Here is a 22193-nt window from a genome sequence, read left to right as displayed (position 1 = left end):
TGTGAGCAACCTGGGCATCTGGTAGAAAATGAAGATTCTGATTCTGGAGTGGGACCTGGGAGTCTGCTTGCCCAACACTGGCCCATGTGCTGCTGGCGCTGCTGTCCTTGGGCCACGCTTGGAGTCTCCATGACGTCGACTCCTCCTCCCCATAGTCATTCACGCTCCTGGGCAATTCTGATACACTCACAATTCTGACTTCCAGAAAGGTCCTTTCAAAAAATATTTGCTTCCAAATGTTGAGTTCTGATTTCTGCCCAGGCTAGAAAAGGCTATCAAAGTAGGCTTCCTCTTTACCTTATCACACAGGCTCAGCTGGCAGCAATGATGCTGTGTCTATCATAATACAGTGATTTCAGTTGATGTTTATGATGAATCAGTAATCTCTCACTGGCTCTTCCTTCCTTTTGCAGAGTGAAAAGACAGTCTCCTCTCTGGACCCTCTGTCACAGGTCACTTAAGTGTTAGAAGACGCATGGACACCAGTCCCCATGTCCCTCATCTTGTCTGTTGTCATACTTCCTGTTTTCCCATGTGGAGCTTAATGCTCAGAGTCACCCTGAAGGGTGTGGAGGGGGCAGACAGCAGTATCCAGGAAGCCCGATGTGGGAGACTGTAAATGTTCATTGGATACACTTAGGTCTCTGTCCTGGATACTGGCTGGGAACCTCCTGGGTGAGTCACCTTGGAAAGGCTCATGTCCATGGCTGGGCCAGTGCTCAGTTCTGCATTCCATCCTCAGCCCTGCCACTGGGGTTCTGAGGAAGCAGGAACAAGGACTCTGTTAAACCATTCTCATCCACCCTCTTCACCAGATCAGGACCCCATGTTTCCCTCAGGCTCGGATACTAAATCTCTGGGTTCTAACTAGGACAGCAGCAGGACTCTGGGACTCTGAGTGATTCTGTTCCTTAAGTTGGCTTCTCTTTAACAGTTTATAATTTGATCTATTTATTAGACGATTATAGAACTTTGTTGCTTGCATTAACCTTGACTTTGTTTTTCAAGTCACCCCAGGAGGTGAAGGGACTTGTTCAGGTTCCTTTAACTGATAAGGGTGATATGATTGTTAGTGGCATGGCCAAGAACCAGAATAGTTAGTTCCAGACTCACAGTTCAGTGCTTTTTCCCACTCTACTCAATTCTGGGAGACCTTCCTATTGATAATTCAACTTAAGGTTAACTAGAAACAGTAAAGAGTGAAGTGATAGTATATTGCATGCATGCCTGCTTAGTCATGTCTGACTCTTTGCAGCCCTATGGACTGTAGCCCACTAGGCTTTTCTGTCCATGGGATTCTTCAGGCAAAAATACTGGAGTGTGTTGCCATTTCCTCCTCCATGGGTAGTATATGAGAAGTAAACAGTTTTTTTTCTTAAAGATATCTATATCTATCTACCTATCTATGTATATATATATTGTTGTTGTTGTTTAGTCACTAAATCATGTCTGAGTCTTTTGTGACCCCATGGACCATAGCCCTCCAGGCTCCTCTGTTCATGGGATTTCCCAGACACGAATATTGGCATGAATTGCCATTTCCTTCTCCAGGGGCTTCGTGATCCAGGGATCAAACCTGTGTCTCCTGCATTGGCAGGCAGATTCTTTACCACCAGGGCTCAGTGGTAAAGAATCTACCTTCAATGCGGGAGACCTGGGTTCGATCCCTGGGTCGGGAAGATCCCTTGGAGGAGGGCATGGCAACCCACTCCAGTATTCTTGACTGGAAAATCCCCACAGAGGAACTTGGCTGGCTATAGTCCATGGGGTTGCAAAGAGTCAGACATGACTGGGTGACTAAGCACAGCACTAAAGTTCTAAAGCTAAGGATGATTAAGTCCCTTGAAACACTTTGAAAGAAAATAAGGCTGGAAGTCAGAAGACATGGTTCCTGGCACTGCTGCTTGTGAGCTTTGCGTCCTTAAGTGAAGCAACTCAACCCCTCTAAGATTCAACTTTCTTACCTATAAAATGAGAGAGTTTGAATCCCTAAACTCCCCTTCCAGATCTAATATCCTGTGATCCCTTTGATTTTATGGTTCCCACTGCAAGGTCCAATAGAGTTACACATCCAGTGATAACCACCCACTGGCTGGCATTCAAACAGGTCTCCTCTATGCTGAATTCTGTGCTGCAGTAGAGGCTTCAGGGCTTGTCTCTGGTTTAAGTCGCATTTCAAGGTGTCTGCTGGCATTAATCACAACAGACAATAATTCCAAGGAAACAATACAGAATGAGGCAATCATTCATGCACCACAAAGAAACACTGGCCGGTCTCCAGGCATTCAGACTCAGTTCAGCCTCCAAATAACAGGCACTTGGCACCTCACCTGTGACCTGGGGATTGACAGAATCACAGGTGACAGAACCGCTCTGCTGTTCCCAGGACTAATAGCATACCGACAGGAAGAGAGGTTACACTTAGGGCACACTTAGCTTGTCAAATTATAGCACTGTTTATCAAAGGGTAGCATACACACTGTGACTGTGAACCTTGAAAGGCACTATAGAATAATTCTGCTATGGAAGAAGAAGCCAGCCATGATTTTAAACCCTGATTTTGCTCTGGCTCTTGTGTGGTTCTAGATAGTTCTACAGCCCTGGCATCCCACAATACAGGGGTTTGCTAGACATTTGTCTTGCCTTCTGCTGGTGTCTATATAATGCATTCCTTTGCTCCTACATTTGGCTTTTTAGAGCTGCTTAGTGCAGGGTGCCATGCTGTAGTTCACTTTGTAAATAGACAACAGTATAGCATGTAACAGTCACATCCTCGGTGAATTTAAGTGAAGACATCTTTGATCTCTAGACATCCCGATTTCCTTTAAAGCAGCCATGCCACTCCATGTAATGGAGGGCATAATTTCAAAATAAATATTAATATACAGAGTCTGCACTATGCTCGAGAGTCCTGTTAGCTGTAGAATGCAGCACGGATCACTGCTCTAGTCTCCAAGAGACTTGGGCTAATGCAGCTTTTAATGTTATGGGATTTCTCCTACTCATTGGTTCCCATGGAGTCATAAACGTTGATACTTGACTCCATTTAGGTAAACACTAGAATCTCTAGCTTCCAGCAAAACACAACACACAAACTAGGAAATTCCTGGAAGGGAAAAGAGGGCCACACTGCATGTTACTCAAGTACAGCTGACCACTCGTTTCTTGTTGTTTTTTTTAAGAACATTTGTTTCTTCGTGTATTTTTTTTCCTTTATGTACAGGATTTGGGCTTTAATATGGACATTTTCCCACTACCATTCATCTTCGGAATGCTGTTTTCCCCAAGTTTCTCAGGATAAAAAGACTCAGATTCAGAGCTGAACTGCTGGCAGCTGAATTTCATTAAGACTTTGATGGGAAACTTAAGTTGGAATTACAAACATCTGTGGTTAAACTTCCCTTTAGTAAACCATTTCCCAGAATTTAACTTTACCACACTAGGAGCAAAAAGAAAAACAGCTGAAAAAAAGAATGCTGCTCTTTGGCAAATGCTGGAGTAGATACTTAAATATTCTTCTATGTGATGACTATATCTCAGTCAAGTAGCAGATTACTTGCTTTAGAAAACACGTTAAGTAATTGTTTGGAAATGCTAAGTTTTGGAACTCAGAGCATGTGCTGATGATCTGATTTTAATGGTTTCTAATCAATCACATGTCTCAGAATTATGTCTGGCCATCATTATATGGTTGCTTTGAGCAAGGAAAAACTCCATTCCTAAAGGAGAGGAGTATTTTAGCATTACATGTTTAAGGAAATTATAACAAGTCAGATTTGAGAATTTAATTGTGAATGGGGGAAAAAAAGTTATAGTCCTTGTCATATCAAATTTACTGCGGTTTTTCTTTTTGTTTAACTTTTTCGAGATTTTGAAAAACTCATTCATTTCTCTTAACTACTCAGATTCCTGGGGAAAGCTTATGTTTAAAGAACCATTTGGGATACAATAATTAACCTAGTTTCCTTCTCCAGTGTTGAATAATCAACAAATCTATAAGCAAAAGTTGAGAGTAATCAAATTTACAGAATAAATAAAAATTTAGATGAAAATAAGCAAATACTACAAACCTAAATTTGCAGGTAGATAAAAACAGATAGTGGAAGAAAGAGGGTGAGTAGGGAAGGAGAAGAGAGAGAATGAGGGCAAACTTTGAGTTAGGCAGCTTATATACATAATTTCACTTAAATTTCACAAATAAGGCAAATACATTTGTACTCATTTTAAACCAAACAACCAAGCCTCTGAGCTAACCTGCCTAAAAGTCAAACAGCTAGAAAGTAGGGGAGCTGGATTCCTACCACATCTGTCTGGCCAGATGCGCATATCACACCTTTGATGAAAGGTGAATTTCAAATGTAAAGCAGAGGACTGCAAATAAACAGTCTTCAGGCTGAACTGGACCATCAGATGTGCTTTCCTCAGGGCATTAAAAAAATTGAGTCAGCAATTTCACTGAAGAATCCAGATTCTATCTTCTTGTTAAACACAGAGGTGGGTGCCCCCAGAAGAGGCACGCTTCCTCTGCTGTTTCTTGGGCCCCATCACTCATAGGACGTGTTCCTTTCACTGCCCAGTTGTTTTCTACTTGGCCTCTATAAAAATCTGAGCTTCAAAACTTTCTCTGTTCCATAGGATCAGCAATTCTGTTTCTAGGTATATACCCAAAAGAACTGAAAGAAGAAACTCCAATGGATAATTGTAGACCAATGTTCATAGCAACACTTTTCATAGCAGCCAAGTAACAACTCAATGTCCACCAACAGGTAAATGAATAAACAAAATGCGATATATACGTAGAATAGAATATCATTCAGCCTTAAAAAGGAATGAAATTTGGACACATGTTACAAAATGGATGAACCTTGAACACGTTATAGTGAGTGCAGTAAGGCAGATAAGAAAAGACAAGTAGATTCCACTTATATGAGATATCTAGAATAGAATGGTGGCTGCCAGGGCCTGGGGAAAAGGCTAATGGGAATTATTGTTTAATGTATACAGTATTAAGTTTCAGTTGGGAAGATGAAAAAGCTTTGGAGATGGATGGTGGTAATGAAGATTGATGGCAATGGATGATGATGAATGGTGAATGTACCTAATGGCATTTAAAAATGGTTAAAATAGTAAATTTTGTGTCTATTTTACCACAATTAAAATTTTTTCTTCTGGTTAAATCTGAGAACTCTAGAATCACAGCAAATGGAATTCTCTATTTTTCAGCAATCTTATAATAAATTGTGTAGTATAGGCCATGTAATTTATGCTACTTATCTAGGAGGTTAGGTGTTAGTTGTCCAGTCATGTCCGACTCTTTGTGACCCCATGGACTGTAGCCTGCCAGGCTCTTCTGTCCATGGGATTCTCCAGGCAAGAATACTGGAGTGGGTTGCCATTTCCTTCTCCAGGGGATCTTTCTGACCCAAGGATTGAACCCAGGTCTCCTGTATTGCAAGCAGATTCTTTACTATCTGAGAGCCACCAGGGAAGCCCTGCATAAGTGGTCTTTGAATGGTATTTTATATATCTTCATTTTATTCCCAAACTTTGACGAAAATTATTTCCACATATAGTTCTATTTACCTAGCCACATTTTCCTAGATACTCTTGCAAGTTGAATTACTTGCATAAACTCCTTCCTAGCTGTGCCACTTAGCAGGCAGGATGCCTGGGCAAATGCTCTGTGCCTCAGTTTCCACATTTGTAAAATGAAATGATAACTATGCCAGTCTATTGAATTGTTATGAGGGTTAAAGGAAATAACTCACGACAAGTGCTTAGACCAGTGTCTGACACATGGTAAATACTAATGAATGTCATCTATAGGCCATGGTATTACCATTATTATCGTTGTTGTTGTTGTTACTATATTCCAATTCTTCTAAAATAATGTTTCCTACGAGCCTTGTTCAAAGTTTGATGAGTGGCTGTGCTCTGCTGTCCTACCCCAGGAGTAGTACTTTTTCTATATTACCCCCATGGCATTTGTGATAATCATTCTTACAGAACATTAATTCATTCTGCTTTATATAGTGGCTATGTATATATCTTTCTATCTTAGATTGCTTACTCCTTGAGGGTTGGAATGTGACTGCTTGTTTTTGTGTCCCTCCTGGCCCTTGCTTTATTGCCGTTTACATGGCGGAACTCAAAACCTCCCCTTTTGAGGATATTGAATGAAATAGGCTTCCCAGGTGGTGCAGTGGTAGTGAATCTGCCTGTCAAATGCAGGAGATGCAAGAGACGCAGGTTTGATTCCTGGGTTGGGAAGGTCCTCTGGAGTAGGAAATAGCAACCCATTCCAGTATTCTTGCCTGGGAAATTCCATGGACAGAGGAGCCTGGTAGGCTACAGTCCATGGGGGTCACAGAGAGTCGGACGGAGTCACACACACACAAGTGAATGAAATAACGACTGCGTGCCAAGGTAGATGTGAGGGTGTCAAATTACCAACCACACTGTTGAAGAGCAGTACAGAATGATGGCCCAGGCCAGTGACTGGAAGTCTTAGTGTGATTCTACAGAGCCTCTTTCAAAGTCTGGGAGCAAGATAAGGAAAAGGAAAGCAGATAGTGAAAGAGATCTAAGCTGTCTTTTAATAAACATATTGCAGTCCTTTAGCGGCCAGGCACCTAACTATGTGTTGGAGTACGGGATCACAAATAGACCATGAAGGGAGTCTAGAAGAAAAGTCCATCAGAATGAGTCTACTTCATAGTGCTTGTTTTTTAGCAAGCAGGTTGGTGGCTCAGACGGTAAAGCATCTGCCTATGATGAGGGAGACCCAGATTCAATCCCTGGGTTGGGAAGATCTCCTGGAGAAGGAAATGGCAGCCCACTCCAGTATTCTTGCCTGGAAAATCCTATGGACGGAGGAACCTGGTAGGCTACAGTCCATGGGGTCGCAAAGAGTCGGACACGACTGAACGACTTCACTTTGCTTCACTTCTTGTCTCATGCAAGGTATACTTGTACATGCAGTTCATGGGGGACTAATTTTCTTGGAGGGAAGCTAAGAGCAGCAGCAGCAAAACCCAGGCAGGTTATTAGGAGATACACTCCTGTTTTCCCTTCTCAGGGAAGTTTGCTCAACATTGTCAGTGATTTCCCTTATTTTCTCAATAATCTACCAAAGGCAGTAGCAGCACTGTGGCCCTCTGCCACTTCACACTTTGCCCCTCCAGCAGAGTCCCCATCTCCTCCTGAGTCTCTGGGTGGCTTCCTTCCAGCCACAAAGGATATAGACAACAAACAAACAGCAATATTAAGTAAAACAGCACCATAAAATAAAGTCCTGAGAAATATGCCCAACTAATGGTTTCTTTTAGTCAACCTCTAACCTAGTGTTTGTGACCTTGTTTAACTCCTGCTTCTTTCTGATAGACAAGAATGTCACTCTTTCCAAGGACACTCTGACACCCTCCCCTGGGGATATTACTCTCTCTGTCCCTGCATCCCCGCCCATTCTTTTGCGTCTCCATATTGGCCATGAAGATTTGTGCCTAGTTTCACTTGCTATTGGAGAAGGCAATGGCACCCCACTCCAGTACTCTTGCCTGGAAAATCCCATGGACAGAGGAGCCTGGTAGGCTGCAGTCCACGGGGTCTCAAAGAGTCGGACATGGCTGAGCGACTTCACTTTCACTTTTCACTCTTATGCATTGGAGAAGGAAATGGCAACCCACTCCAGTGTTCCTGCCTGGAGAATCCCAGGGACGGGGTTGCACAGAGTCAGACACGACTGAAGTGACAGCAGCAGTAGTAGTCACTTGCTATAATGTGTACAATAAAATTAAGACTTTGTTTTCTTAAATGTGGAATATTAGGATACTAAATCTACTTTATGACACTACCTAGTTTCCCCTTTCCCCACCCCTACCTACTGAAAATCATTGTTCTTACCATACACTCAGGAATAATGGACTCAGTAAATTATCTGCTTATATAAAAAAACAAAGCAGATAGTGAGGAAGTCCTGCCAACTAGCAGTTACCCATGGGTACTCCTCTTTTCACATTCTCTGCATCCTGGGGGAAGCTTGTGCTTATTTTAGAAGGTAAGGAGGGGCCTTCCTTCTTGGTCAGCCAGTGCATCCTATCCTTTTCCTCATTGCACTTTTAATGCATCTGTTCTCCAACTCACACTGTGCACCAGTGTGCCTTCCTCTGTGCTGAGGGTGGAGGGCTCAGGGGTGGAGAGGATGTCAGGCCTGCTATGGAGGAGCATGGGGGAGCCTTAGAAAGACTGCCAGCCTAGCACCTCCCACTGCTCCACGCTTGCCTTAATATTTTTCTTCCTTCCCTTTGAAGGCAAATTGAGGAATAACCATTTATATGTACATACATACATACATATATATGTTTATATCCTATTCAAATAAAATGAATGTATCTTTAGAATATCCTTCCATCCACTTCTCGAACCTCCCACGAATAATGTTCTGTATGAACCCATGTTCTCTTTCTATAGATGAAAATACAGCCTCCTGAACCAATTCATCAGAGTGGTTGTACCATGTTATTAAACCTCCAGAATGTATTTGATTTCAGGTCTCCTTCCTGGCTATAAAGAGCATGGGAAACCCGACTGGTGGGGCATTGGGATCACTGTGGGACCGCAGGCTGACTGGAGGCATTATGTGAAACTATGCAGTGGGAACATAATTATCCCAATTCCACCCTTTCTACATCATATACTTTGAGTGACTAATAGCTTCTTTCTGTTTCCCTAAACCAAAAACCTCAATGGGCATTCTAAACCTATTAGTCTCTGACAGTATTACAAATTTAGCTCACTACAGGACATTCTTTTTGATTGAAAAGATACAGACAAGCAATATTAAGTAAAATAGCAGCATAAAAATAAACTTCTGAGAAATATTCCCAAATAAGGGTCTCTTTCAGTCCAATAATCCATGTATTCATAATAATAATAAAGACAACACTTAGGATGTATAAAGCATTTACACTGTCAGTCACTGTGTTAAGCCCTATTTTATCTAATTTCATCACAGTTAGTATATGAAGTGTGATGTAGACATCAGTAACTTCTCTAAGCCTCAGTTTCTTTATCTGCAAGTTGGGCATCTGTAGTTTGCCCAAGGTAAGGTGCACATAAGCTAAAATTTGAGCTTGGGACCACCAGACTGCAAAGCCTGCAATCTGAAACTCTGATGTGCCGACTTCTTATTATTTCACTGGGTATGTGAGTGCATAAGAAATTGTTTGGGGTTTCAGCAATAAATTTAAGGTTCCCTAAAAATAAAATAATTATTTTCTTACTTTTTGTGAGAGGAGAATTACAAAAAGTTATGTGTGCCTGTCTTTTTAGAATTAGCAGGTAAAAACACAGAATGCCCAGATAAACTGAATTTCAGATCAACAATGAAAAATCTTTTTAGCATAAATACATTTCATGAAATATTTGAGACATAACTAAAAATCTATTTGTTGTTTTTCTGAAATTCAAATTTAATTGGGTGTCCTGTATTCTATCTGGCATTCCTACTCTTAAGTCAAGCATTTCATCCTGGAACTTTCCACACTCAAAGCAACAGGTGGAGATAATGCTTCCTGAGGGGTTGATTCCAAGCCTGTAGAGAAGTGAAGCCTTCCCACTGTGTGGAGTGTCTCCTGATCTGGCGTCTCTCCGCATCTGAGTACAAAGTTGACTAGAAGGCATGCCCCTCTTTCTCATGGGGATTACATTTCACACCACAATAGGGGATGGTATGCTCTGGCCCTACCCATCCTCCCCTCATTTTAGGGTGTGGGTAGAGCTCACTCCTGGAGAAGGACCATCTTCACGCAGCATATCTTATCAGCAGTAATTAATAAAGCTACAGTTACACTAACAATTAGTAGGACTAGTAGCAATAATCCAGACTTCAGTGCTGTAAGAAATGGTATCGGTCCCCATAGTAGCTTTGGTTCCACAGTTGCTGTAACCATAGCCGTAGGGTGTGTGTATGTGTGTCTTCTTAGGTCAACTGCTCTTTCTTTTCCCATGAACTTAGGTGACTTCATTTTCCTCCTACTTAGCATCCCCCACACACTGGACATGCTATTGTCTGTCTTGGCTCAGGGGGCTCTTAAATCACTTACTCTGGATCCATCTTCCTTTACCCAATTTCTACACTTTGGTTATGTTTTCAATGTAAATGCTATTGCAAGGAATTCAAACGACAGCTCTTTGAATATCATCAATAGCATATATTCATCATTTTTACATTTGGTTTGGGGCTTGACTTTCATCATGACCTCTTGTTTCTGGAATATAATGGCTCCTGTCTATTTAAGGTATTTCCTCTGCAGTTTGCTAACAGCTTCTTTAGTGCCCTCACCCACTCCTCACCCGCCCCTGTTGCAGAGGACCTTCTGCTAATTTGCGACCAAAAGATTGGCTCTGCACTGTTGTTCCCACTGTCCTAATATCACCGAGAGGAGGAGCAGGAAGCCAGTGACAGGGCACACACATTATGCTGTGTGACTTGACAAAAATGACTCTACTGGACCATACAAGTGGCAGAAAGTCACAGAAGTGCCACTGTGGCCCTAGGTGACAGTCTAGCTTACTGACTCAGGGTTCAGGACACATGCCCTTTTGCCAGCTCGAACAAGGACATGTTCCAAAGTCCAAATCTAAAGTACAAAGTAAAACTCTTTATTTCAAGTTTCTGAACTGACCTAGTCCAGGTGAAACTCTCAAGGCGGGTGGAAAAGGGAAGGCGGGGGAGGGGAACAACGAGTGTGGCACACGCCGCACGGGGCGCAGGTGCCCCAGTAGGGTGACAACGGCAGGGGCACTGTACCTTGGCCGCAGGCGGCAGGCTTCCGGGAGCCACGCGGGGCTCGCTGGTCTCAGGCGGGTCTAGTCGGCCGAACGCTGAGCTCCCTTCAATGTCAAAAGGAAAGGCGCTGCCGTCCCCAGACGCGGCGCGGGAGCAGGCGGCGCCCCAGAGGAGCCACAGGGGCAGGACTGCGCACCAGGCTGAGCTCAAAGCCATCTCTCCGCTGACATCCGACAGGGCTTGTCCAGGGGCTCGGCCACTGTTAGTCCTCGCCAATCCCCGCTGTGATGCGGTGGTGCCTCGCTTAGAGTACCTTCTTTGCGTCTGCGGTATCCAGATGTGGGAACTCAGGGCAGCCCCGGGAGCAACTTAGAAAAAGGGAGAGTGAGAGAGGAAGCTAGAGCCTGCCTCCCTCCCTGCTTCCCTCTCTCTCTTCTTTCTCTCTCCCCTCTGTTTCCCTCTCTCACTTTCTCTCTCTCTCCCCAGAGACACTGGCTAAAGAATGTACAGATGGATGCAGCTTAAAACTCAGCATCAAGCGGCGGATGGGTTTGGGACGAGACCGGGAGCGCAGGCCACCTCCTGTCCCCGGCGGTCGGGTGGGGACTGAGGGTTGCGCTGCCCTGGCTTCCTTCCCACACCCATTCTTACCACTCCCTTTTTACCTTCTCTTCCAGGACCTCCCCCTCCAAGCTGGTCTTTCAGGCACTCTGGCTGGGCCTTTCCTGGCGTCCTCCCCTCCCCTCTCAGTTTGGAGCCCCTCCAAGTGCCCCAGATGAATATTCAGCTTTTGTAATTGCTTCCTCACTTCTCTTATTTATTTAGCTAAGGTGCCGGATGTCTTATCTATATTTATGCAGATCTTTTATGTGGCCCCGCTGGTTTGCAGGAAAGTGGGTGGGAAAGGGATTCGGGCTGGAGCCAGAGGTGGATGCTCCCAGATGGCAGGGGAGAGGGCACCCACTTCCTTGGGCAGCTTTCTCCTTTTCTAGAGATAGGCTGCTGCGGTCTTTGTGCTCATACCTTCCCTGGAGACTGGCTAGCCACCCTCTTCCTCCCAACAGTCCTCACCCAGAGGGCTTGGGAAAAGAATATCTTTCACTCCAGCGCTGGAAAATGACTTCATTACTCAAATGCATGAACTTTTATTTACAAAGAACATCTTGTTTTCCTCCTAAAGCGGTGCTTTGTAAGGGGCCCGAAACAAGGCTTGCTGTGTACGAGCCTGTCAAATATACTGCCTACAGCCCGACCTCTTCCTCTTGGCCTGTAATCTCATGCCTACTACATCTGTTTGTCATGTAACCTTTCCAAGACTTTGGGGTAAAGTTGAGCAACAATTATGTTGGGGTACCCATGTAGATGGGTCAGTGGCCACTACAGCTGAGATACCTTTGCATTCATGGGCTTTATAAGGAGCTTTAAACATTCCTGTGAGACCCAAACATGTCTTAAAAAGGATTATATAAGACACTCATACAATGACACTTAAGTTCTGAGGTGTTTGAAATCACTCACAGTCGTGCAATAAAACATTTCAATAAAACCTGTTAGCTCTATTTATAGGACAAAAATCATTTTATCTAAGAATATACAAAGCAGCCATTTATTTTGTACCTATCATATGCCAGATACTTTGCATGTATTATTTGTAAGCCTCACAGCATTTTTGCAAAATAGGACTATTATTTCTTTTTATAGAATTAAAAAAGAAGGTTCTGAAAGACTAGGACATTTGCCCATCACACAGCTGGTAGAAAGCTGGACTCAGTAATCACTGATTCTAAAACTACCTTTCACATTTATACCATACTGAAACTTGCAAAATAAAGGCCACAAATTCAGAGACAGAAGAGATGACGTGCCCATTTTTTTGGAGTACATTCTAGGTGTCAAAAAGTTTGCATTATCTAATTTATTTCCATCTTCACTATAATGAGGTAAGTATTGTTATATACATTTGTATATATGTAGGTATGTGCTAAAAGTACTACTGGAACAGGTAAATCTGATGCTAAGGTCATTGATTTTTCAACAACAAAATGGTATAGCACAAAAGTACCAAAGTTGGAAGACGCAAAAAGCTTTCATATATTCCAAAGTATCTGTAATGTTTTCATTTTAAGATGTAAAAATAGTGTTGTAGTGAATCATTAAGCTAATTTACTATTGTCTTCTTCCACATAAGCTGGTTAACTTGCTAAATTAAGTAAAAGAACTTAAGAATATATATTTGGTTTGGTTGGTTCTTTAAGAAACTTATATTGGGAGACAAGATGACCAGACTCTAAAGAAGAAGACCTTGTAGCTCAAATATCCTGTCCCACTCTCACTTTTAAAAAAACTTTCAATAATAATAATAATTATTATTGTTACTATTATTTATGTACATATAATATTCTGACTTCAGACATAGACCTCATCAGTACACAGAAGCTGTTCACATTTGTTTCCTGAAGGATTATGTCCTGTCCTTCATTTAATGTCAATTAACTGCACACTTTTTATTTTATTCAGAGTCTCTTTTTCCTGCTTGCCAGGTAGTGTTCAGATTCTCTGAGAGGCCTGAGCAGTGGGGGTAGAAATACACTTATTCAAGACATATGAGCTTTTAATTTTTTATTAAATGTGTGCTTCTAACTCTTCCTCCTCCTCTTCTTTCTACAGATACTACTAGTATTTTTGAGACAAAGCAAGTAATACACAGGAACATGAGTTTTGTATGAAAGAAAATAGGCTTCAAATCCTAGGTTTGTTTACAGTGGTTCTGGGAGCTTGACAGAGCTTGATCTCTCTGAATGTCCGTTTCCTCATCTGTAAAATGGGATCATGATGCCACGTTCATTGAGTAATAAATGAAATAATGTAACTAAAGCATTAACACAGACTGGCATATAGTCAGTGCTCAGTATTTACTATTTAACTACACTGTATTTTAAAGTCTTAAAAAAGAATAGAATCTTTATTTTTAAAGAGAAAAAATAACTATGTTTATTTATCCTGTGACTTGAGTAACCTTCCATTTGCTGAAAATAGCTGTTCACATTTCTGGTAGCTGCTTGGGACTTCCCTGTATAACCATGAATGAGGCAGTCACGGATCTTAGAGTGACAGGGCAGGCAGGCGAGGAGGGAGACTGGCTATTTTATGGCAAATTGGAAGGCACTGGAACAAAGGTAATCATCACCAAAGGCCCACCTCAAGACCATCAAAGGCCTGAATGAGGCAGAATTTTATTTCTGCTAGCACTACAACTGGGAAGTGTCTCCAGAGTGACTGCTCTCTTATCACGACTTTCCTTCTCTCCCTCTCCAGGCATTCAGCAAGTACCTTTATGTCCACTCTCCTTCTGGGACTCCCACCTACCCCGCAGTGGAAGGGGAGCTGCTCTGTCATTCCCAATGCACAGAGGAGAGCACAACATTGCGTAGGCTAAGAGGTTAAATGGGGCTTCCCTGGTGGCTCAGATGGTGGAGAATCTGCCTGCAATGCAGGAGACCTTGGTTCAATCCCTGGGTTGGGGAGATCCCCTGGAGAAGGGAATGGCTACCCACTCCAGTATTCTTGCCTGGAGAAGTCCATGGACAGAGGAGCCTGGCAAGCTACAGTCCATGGGGTTGAAAAGAGTCAGACCCAACTGAGCGACTAACACTTTCACTAGATGGTGTTAAATGGCAAGGACATTAGGCTGGTAGTGCAGGATGAGGGTCCCATGCCTTCTGATTCCTAGGCCAATCCTTTCCCAACCAGACCAAGCTATTTTTAATTCTGGCAGCAGCAGATCTGGTGGTTTGGAGGCTTTATCAACAGAGGGTCTGGAATTCTCTTCTGAGTTCCCTGCTACCGTTATCAACAGATAAATATCAGGGCTGCTTACTCCCTTCAGCACTTGGTGGTTGGGCCTGTCCATAGCGTCCAAGGGTCTAGCGAGGGTGTTGTTAATGCATCCCATGTGCCCTTCTGCAAATAGAAAGTCACGTCAGATGCTATTTTGGATTTTTAAGTGCTAATCTTGGCCATAGTTAGACAGAGGGTTGTTGTGGGGACTGTGTACTAGTGACAGTTTTGTGATGAGATCGGTTAGAGAAGCAAGTATGAACTCTCCCTGCCGTGTGCTCTCTAATGGAGAGTCAGGTGGCAGGAAGGTAAGGGGGGGGGGGGGCGTCTCCTTTCCTGTTCACACTTGTCTCCTCTCTGGTCACGAGTCTCTTCTGTGAGCAACTCTGGTGGGAATTTAGGCCACCTGAGGAGAAGAAACAGCAAGAGATCTGGGAGAAGATGGGACTTCTAGAGTGGTTCTGTACGCATCAGTTTGTTCAGGCTTTTGATCAGGATGTGGGTAATATATGCTCTCTCTGCTTAGTCTCCTGACTCTGACAGTTGTCACAGCCCCATCTGGCCTTAGCATGTACATCCGTTCCACCCATTATCTATTTACTGTATTCATTAATTTGCTTATTTATTTAATCAGCATTTATCAAACACTTCTATGTGGCATGTGAGATGCTGAGGGTAAAATAATAAAAACATGATCCTGTCTCCCAAGGAAGTCAGAGTCTGGTGGGACAGACCACACATAGACCCTTGTAAGGAATAAAAAGTGATTACCAAAAAATGGAAAGCAGAAGTCCAGATATCCTAATAATTAAGTATCTATATGGGCTTCCCTAGTGGCTCAGTAGTAAAGAATCCACTTGCCAGGGAGGAGACACGGGTTCGATCCCTGGGTTGGAAAGATACCCCAGAGAAGGAAATGACAACCCACTCCAGTATTTTTGCTTGGGGAATCCCATGGACAGAGGAGCCTGGAGGGCTGCAGTCCATGGGGTCGCAAAAGAGTTGGACACAACTGAGTGACTAAACAACAATATCAGAGTATCTAAATAGAACAAGCCCTTTACTGGGATGTGGCTAAGGAGGGTGGGCAAAGGCTGCAGAAGGGGGCAACGGTGCATCTTAACTGTGGAGAGGAGGGGAAGAATGGTGGTCCAAGGGGAGAACTATATATGTAGAGGACAAACGCATCAGAGCCCCAATGCCGCAGGAGGGTGAGAAGACCATGGGATCTCCAAAGGCTCTTTGAGCTCCCATCTTCACAACGCATAGTTGTGCATGGCCTTCAGGGACGTGAGAGGGAGCCCTGTAAGGAGAAAGGGCTTCCTAGCCTCCTACTCACTTCTTGGTGCAATAGAAGTATCCTTCCCAAATGCAGATCTGAAGACTGAGGAGCTGTTCTCAGTTACGCCGACATCCTGCTCAATAGCTTGAGAAAACTTTTGGGAGGAAGAACAATTTTGAAAAGAAAAAAAAAAGTTTTTGTTTTTTTTTAAATTGTGGTGAGAACACGGAGACCTACCCTCTTAACCAGTTCTGAAGGGTACAGCACGGCGTTTTATCTATGGGGAGGAACCATTTGTAAAAGCTCCATCCTCCCCCAGCACTCTTGCTGTTGTTTCTCCTCAGGTGGCCTGAACTCCCACCGGAATCCTTCGCAGAGGAGATGCGTGACTGGAGAGGAGAGTGAGCGGAAGAGCCCCTCTTGAACCTTAACTTCCTTCCACTTGATGTCAGCTGGAAATCTCATAGGGGAGAGCTCATACTTGCTTCTCTAACCAATCCCATCATAAAATTGTGGTCATTTTCTCAAGTTAAGAAATTTAAGCCCGGAAATGACTTGCTCATGTTGGCATTTAAAGAATTTTTAAAGTACCAAGTATATTCAGTTCATTCGCTCAGTCGTGTCTGACTCTTTGCAACTCCATGAACCGCAGCATGCCAGGCCTCCCTGTCCATCACCAACTGCCAGAGTCTACCCATACCCATATCCATTGAGCCGGTGATGCCATCCAACCATCTCATCTTCTCTCGTCCCCTTCTCCTCCTGCTCTCAATCTTTCCCAGCATCAGGGTCTTTTCAAATGAGTCAGCTCTTTGCATCAGGTGGCCAAAGTATTGGAGTTTCAGCTTCAAAAACCAAATGTATTAAGTATAGTAAAATATAGTATAATTGCAGTAGAATAGGAAATTACAGATATCCAGCAAGAAGAAAGTAAGGGAGGGGCAACCAGGAATCATACCACTCTGGGGCAATGACTGACAACAGTGAAAATGCATATGCCTTCAGGCTTCTGTTGCATTTATATTAATGAATTCCACCATCCTTATATTTTATGTATTCCATTATATATATTTTTGTGTGTGTAAAATATATTTTAATATATGTTCATTTTAAAGATTCCATCTACTTTTTTCTTATAGAAATGAATCAAACTGTATATATTTTTCCTCCATGTCCTATCACTTAACTCCAGTGTTACTGTGAATAGCTCACAGTGTTCAGATTGGCATTTTAGGAAGATTGGCTAGTGTCGATAAGTGCCGTGCTGAGAGACCAGTAGGAGGCTGGGAAGTCCTTTCTTCTCAGAGTGGCTCCATCAGCCTCAAGGGCAGGGACTGTACCCATGAAGAAGGGGCTCAGAGAGTATTTGCGAATGATAATAGCAATGAGGATGTCCTGATCCAAGCCTGATGGAGAAAGGGGGGAAACCAACAGATGAGAGAGAATGGTCTTAATGAGGACTATTGATCGCCTCTGCTGTGGCCTTCCTTTAGGTCTGCTGGAATAATTAGTTCATCAGGCTAAAGGGAAGTGACGGATGCTCTGTGGTGATGTAATCAACCAAGTAGGGAGGCATCAGCATCCATTAACTCAGGGATGCGATCAATAGAAAGCAGGAGCACCCAAGACTTGACCGTGAAATTATACAATTAAGGAGAATTGGGCAGCATTCAAAAGAGAAGATCTGAGAAAAGGGCTTTATGTGTCCTTGCACATACCCCACCCCAGCACCACAAAGGAAAGAGAAGACTCTTTAGGAGGAGACTTGCAGTTTGATGGTGTATGAGCAGGGCAGAGGGCTAGGATGTGTTCTAACCTGCCTTGTGTGAGCAGCTGCAGGCTAGGCTGTAAGATGCTAACTCAAATGTTCTATAGCCTTGCTCTGCGCCCCTTGCATTATGCTCCAGAAAACACATGCTGGACATGCTCACCTTGGGAAATCAACAGACTTCGGAAAACAAATTTCAAATAGGGAGCACATAACCATAACAATGCCTTTTATTTCCACAGTGTTTTATAGTCTGAATTGAAGTACAGTTATTGCTCTAACAAATGAGAAACTGATCTGTTTCTAAAAGTTCAAATGTGCAGATTCTGACATTAGAAGAAAGATTCTCAAGTCACTGTCCACTGTATCCGTTGGGTGACCTACAGCCTTTGAAAATTTAACACTCTAAATAAGATTTATTCATCACCTATTTATCCAACAAATATTTTTGAGTGTCTACTTCGAAAACAACACTTTTATAGGCTCTGGAATAGAGTAAATGAGAATCAGATCAAAATTTCTGCCTTTGTGAAGTTTATATTCTTACTGAGGCAAGGTTAGGAGAAAGAAATAAACAAGCAAGAGAAATACATATATGTATGGAATACATTATGTCAAGTAGTAAGTGCTATGGATAAGAATAAAATGCTGTGGGATAGAGAATGAAGGCTGCAGAGTATGGAAAGTGTGGGCCTTGTTGAGGAAGAGGCTAAAATAAAATGATTGAGGTCAAGAGTAGTTGGAGATAAAGTCGGAAGGGCGTGTGGGGTAGATTATGCAGGACATTTGAGATCATTGTAAAGACTCTGGCTTCTGCCTTGAGTGAGATGGGAATTATCTGGGGGTTCTGCACACAAGTGATGTGATTTGATGAAAGAGATGAGGGAAGGAGTAGGGAGACTATTCAGAGGCTTTTGCAATAGTACAGGTGAGAGATGATGGTGGCTTGGTCCACAGTATTAGCATTAGATGTAAAGAGTCATCAGATTCTGGATTTATTTGAATGTAGAACTAATGAAATTTGCTGGATATGAGAAATGAGAATAAGAAAGGACTCAAGGCTGAGGTCCATACTTTCAGCCTGAGCAGACTTAAATGATTGATTTGCCATTACTAACATGGAAAGAAAAATTGAAGGTTTAAGTTGGTAACAGAGATGATGAAAAGTTCAGTTTTGGACAAGTTTTTTTTGAAATGCCTCTTATATAAGATTCTTACACTGTATTCCTTCCTGTTTTAAATGGCTTCCCTGGTGGCTCAGATGGTAAAGCGCCTGCTCGCAATGCAGGAGACCTGGGTTTGATCCCTGGGTTGGGAAGATCCTCTGGTGAAGGAAATGGCAACCCACTCTAGTACTCTTGCTTGGAAAATTCCATGGATGGAGGAGCCTGGTAGGCTCCAGTCCAGGGGTCGCAAAGAGTCGGACACAACTGAGAGACTTTCCTTTCTTTTTAAAACATTATAAATTCATAATACATCATGCACAGACTGTGTTTTTACTTGGGATCTACAAGCCATTGTGGGTCATACTGTGGATAATACTAGGAACAACCTTATAGTCTAGTAAGGAGATTTGTAGCATGTAGGTAACAGTAGGTGGTCAAGGTGGGTGCACATCCATTGCTTTAAGCAGGAAGGGAGCCCTTTGAGCTCAGTTAAGAGAAGGCATTATAGATTTGGGCCGGATCTCCACAAAGGTGTAGGAATTGGGCGTGGGAAGACTGGTGGGGGAAGGACATGGAGAAGGAAATGTCAGGCAAATGGAACAGTATAGACATAGGAATAGAAAAGTGAACACATGCATGTTCATGCAAGGGCAAGGGCAAGGGCAAAAGCAGACTGGCTGAGTCATTGTGAGAAGTTCATTTGGGTGGATATTGGGAGATAGCATGGAATGGATAAGTATGGACCTGAGAGTTAGTTTACTACTAGGAGAGGGAGAGGCTCACAGGCGAGTTAACCATGTGGAGAGAGCGCTGAGCCTGGGGGACGAGTTGGGAGATTGTTGCAATAACAGTCTAGGCTTCCGGTGACACATAGAATAATGTTTATGAACTGTCACTGTGTCTCCCAAATGTAACTCCCCATCCCTGGGTCAATCCAGTTGCATCACAGCCATCTCAATTTGCAAAACCAATATTTCCTTGAAACTGAGGTGAATTTCAAGTCAGCCCCCCACACCCTTCCCCCCACACTTCACCCTTGAAGGGAATGGATAGGCTGCGAAAGAAAACAATGTTTTATAGTTGCCAACACACACCATCATGAGCCTGCCAGGCAACAACATGTTCTTCTCTGCCAGTGGAAGGTATTGCTTGACAGTAATTCCTTAAGATAGCTTCTATCCATCATATACTTCATACTTAAGTAGTTGATTAATTACTGACCCTGGTTTACTTTGACTATTTCAACTACTTCCAAATAACCACTAATAGTTTTCTCCCTTCCTCTCTCTTGTTCTTGCTTTCTTTTCTTCTTCTTTTTTTGGTCTTCATTTGTTTTCTCAGAAGTCCCACACTGTCTTTAATTATATTTACCTGGAGTTTAGTACATATTGGGACTTCCCAGGTGGTGCAGTGTTAAAGAATTCTGCCAATGCAGGAGACACAAGAGACTCAGGTTCTATCCCTGGGTCAGGAAGACCCCCCTGGAGTAAGAAATGGCAATGCACTCCCGTATTCTTGCCTGGAAAATTCCATGGACAGAGGAGCCTGACAGGCTACAGTTCATGGGATTGCAAAGAGTCAGGCAAGACTGAGTGAGCACACACACACAAGTACACATTTCCTTTAATAAAAAGATAATCTTTCCTGTTAAATCAGCTCCCAAGGCTTCATACAAAGAAAAAGATTCTGATTTTAAAAAGTAGGAATTTAAGAAATGTGATTTTTGAAAGAGACTGTAATGAGTGTATTAGTGAGAAATAGATCACTAGCAGAGCAGCCGTGTTATTCTTCTAGAAGGAGTCAACAGAAAAGCAAACAAGGTATATATTGGTTTTCCATAAGTTTGTCAGTTTGGAGACATTTATTAGAAGAGAATTTAGATGTATTTGTTAAAAACCAAGCCTGTAGATTCAAATGTCTATTTTCTTCAATTTTCCTACTTGCCAGCTGTGTGATCTTGGGAAATTATTTCATTCTTGAAGCCTCCGCTGCCACATCTGTAAAATGGGGAGTGTACCTATTTCATGGAGTTTTTGTGAGGGTAAACATAAGATAATATGTATAAATTGCCCAGAATGATGCCTGGCAATAGTGAGCACTCAATAAATTCTAGCTGCTATTATTACTACTAATTTAGTATTGTTACTATGGTTATATGAATAATGTGTTCTGGAGAAAACTAGAAAACAGAGAGATAGGTTGATGATGATAAAGTTAATAGAATTCTCTATTATCAATAGCAATTCAGTAACTATTTTTCACTTTTAGTCATTTTAATATTCAGAAGCTATAGCTTAATTATAGATGCTTTGTTATCAACATGGTATCTAACATTTGTTAACACTTTTTGTGGAGCCTGCTACTCAGTCTATCACATGGCTGTGGTCACACTATCAATCTAAGATAACATCTAGCTCTTCGTTGTAGGTCCCATCTTACTCCTTGGCACCATCCAGATAGTTCATTGCTCCAACTACTTCACTCTTAATTACTTGGCTCTTTCAGTCCAAAATGATTTTATTATGAATCATGCCTTTAACGGACTCAGTTCTCTATTTGAATTTTCATTTGTTGACTCAGATATAGTAAAAATCCATATGAATATGTTCCTAGAAGTAAACAGGCTTTTCTAGGGGACTAAGCAACCCACTGCAGTACTCTTGCCTAGAGAATCCGATGGGCAGAGGAGCCTGGCAGGCCACGGTCCATAGCGTCACAAGGAGTTGGACACAACTGAAGCAGCTTAGCACAACGCAGCACACAGACCGTAATGTAAGGGACGGTTTCCTGTCTGGTGTTCTCAGGCACTCAAGTTCAGACTCTATAATTACTAAAATGTTCTAGAATTATGACATTTTACATAGGACTTCATTTCTCTTCATTTTGAGTAAGCAGAATGCTGACACTTACACTATCCCAAGTAACTTTCCTGACAACTCTGTGGAGTCAGCACCATTATCCAACTTGAAACTGAGAGAAAGGAAAACATCAGGCAGTAGCAGCAAAGGCTGCTTTTCAGGTTCTCTGCCTGGTGTGATCTCTTCCCATGGTCTTGGAGAGAAGGAATGTATGTATGGAAGGAGACATATTTCATCATTAAACAACTGAACAAAAATGAAGTCTTATTCTCTTTCTTTGTGAACTGGGCTATCTGAGCACAATTTAAGGACTAGGTTTATCATGGCCCAGGCTTGTATTCTAAGGGAAGAAATCTGGGTGAAAATGATTGTATACTAAAGACCTTGAAACAAGCAGTTCTTCCAGCTATATGGGGGCTTCCATGGTGGCTCAGATGGTAAAGAATCTGCCTACAATATAGGGAGACCCAGGTTCTATCCCTGGGTCGGGAAG

The 22193-nt window shown here is 42.6% G+C and overlaps 1 protein-coding gene and 1 long non-coding RNA gene across 4 annotated transcripts in view; both read right to left on the bottom strand.

Annotated features, from left to right (window-relative positions):
* Window positions 1-11473, bottom strand: part of LAMA4 (laminin subunit alpha 4) — a 141991-nt gene extending 130518 nt beyond the window's left edge. Inside the window, exons 1-2 of one of the 3 annotated variants that reach the window (XM_043890041.1) lie at window positions 11455-11473; window positions 10811-11157 (exon numbers count right to left, since the gene is read on the bottom strand). In XM_043890041.1, coding sequence (XP_043745976.1) covers window positions 10811-11005 — 195 coding nt within the window. In that variant the 5' untranslated portion in view covers window positions 11006-11157; window positions 11455-11473. Of the gene's footprint in view, window positions 1-10810; window positions 11428-11454 lie in introns of those variants that run through there. The other 2 variants (XM_043890042.1, XM_043890043.1) reach the window with 2 other exon arrangements.
* Window positions 1696-6949, bottom strand: LOC122685358. Its single transcript, XR_006338361.1, has 3 exons — window positions 6929-6949; window positions 5901-5904; window positions 1696-5313 (listed from the first exon to the last, which is right to left on the bottom strand). It is a non-coding gene; the product is annotated as an uncharacterized LOC122685358 (long non-coding RNA).
* Window positions 11474-22193: the final 10720 nt, after the last annotated feature.

Source organism: Cervus elaphus, chromosome 28 (assembly GCF_910594005.1).
Source record: "Cervus elaphus chromosome 28, mCerEla1.1, whole genome shotgun sequence".
Lineage (NCBI taxonomy): Eukaryota > Metazoa > Chordata > Mammalia > Artiodactyla > Cervidae > Cervus > Cervus elaphus.
Note: the sequence above shows the minus strand (reverse complement) of the source record. Positions and strands in the feature narration are given on the sequence as shown.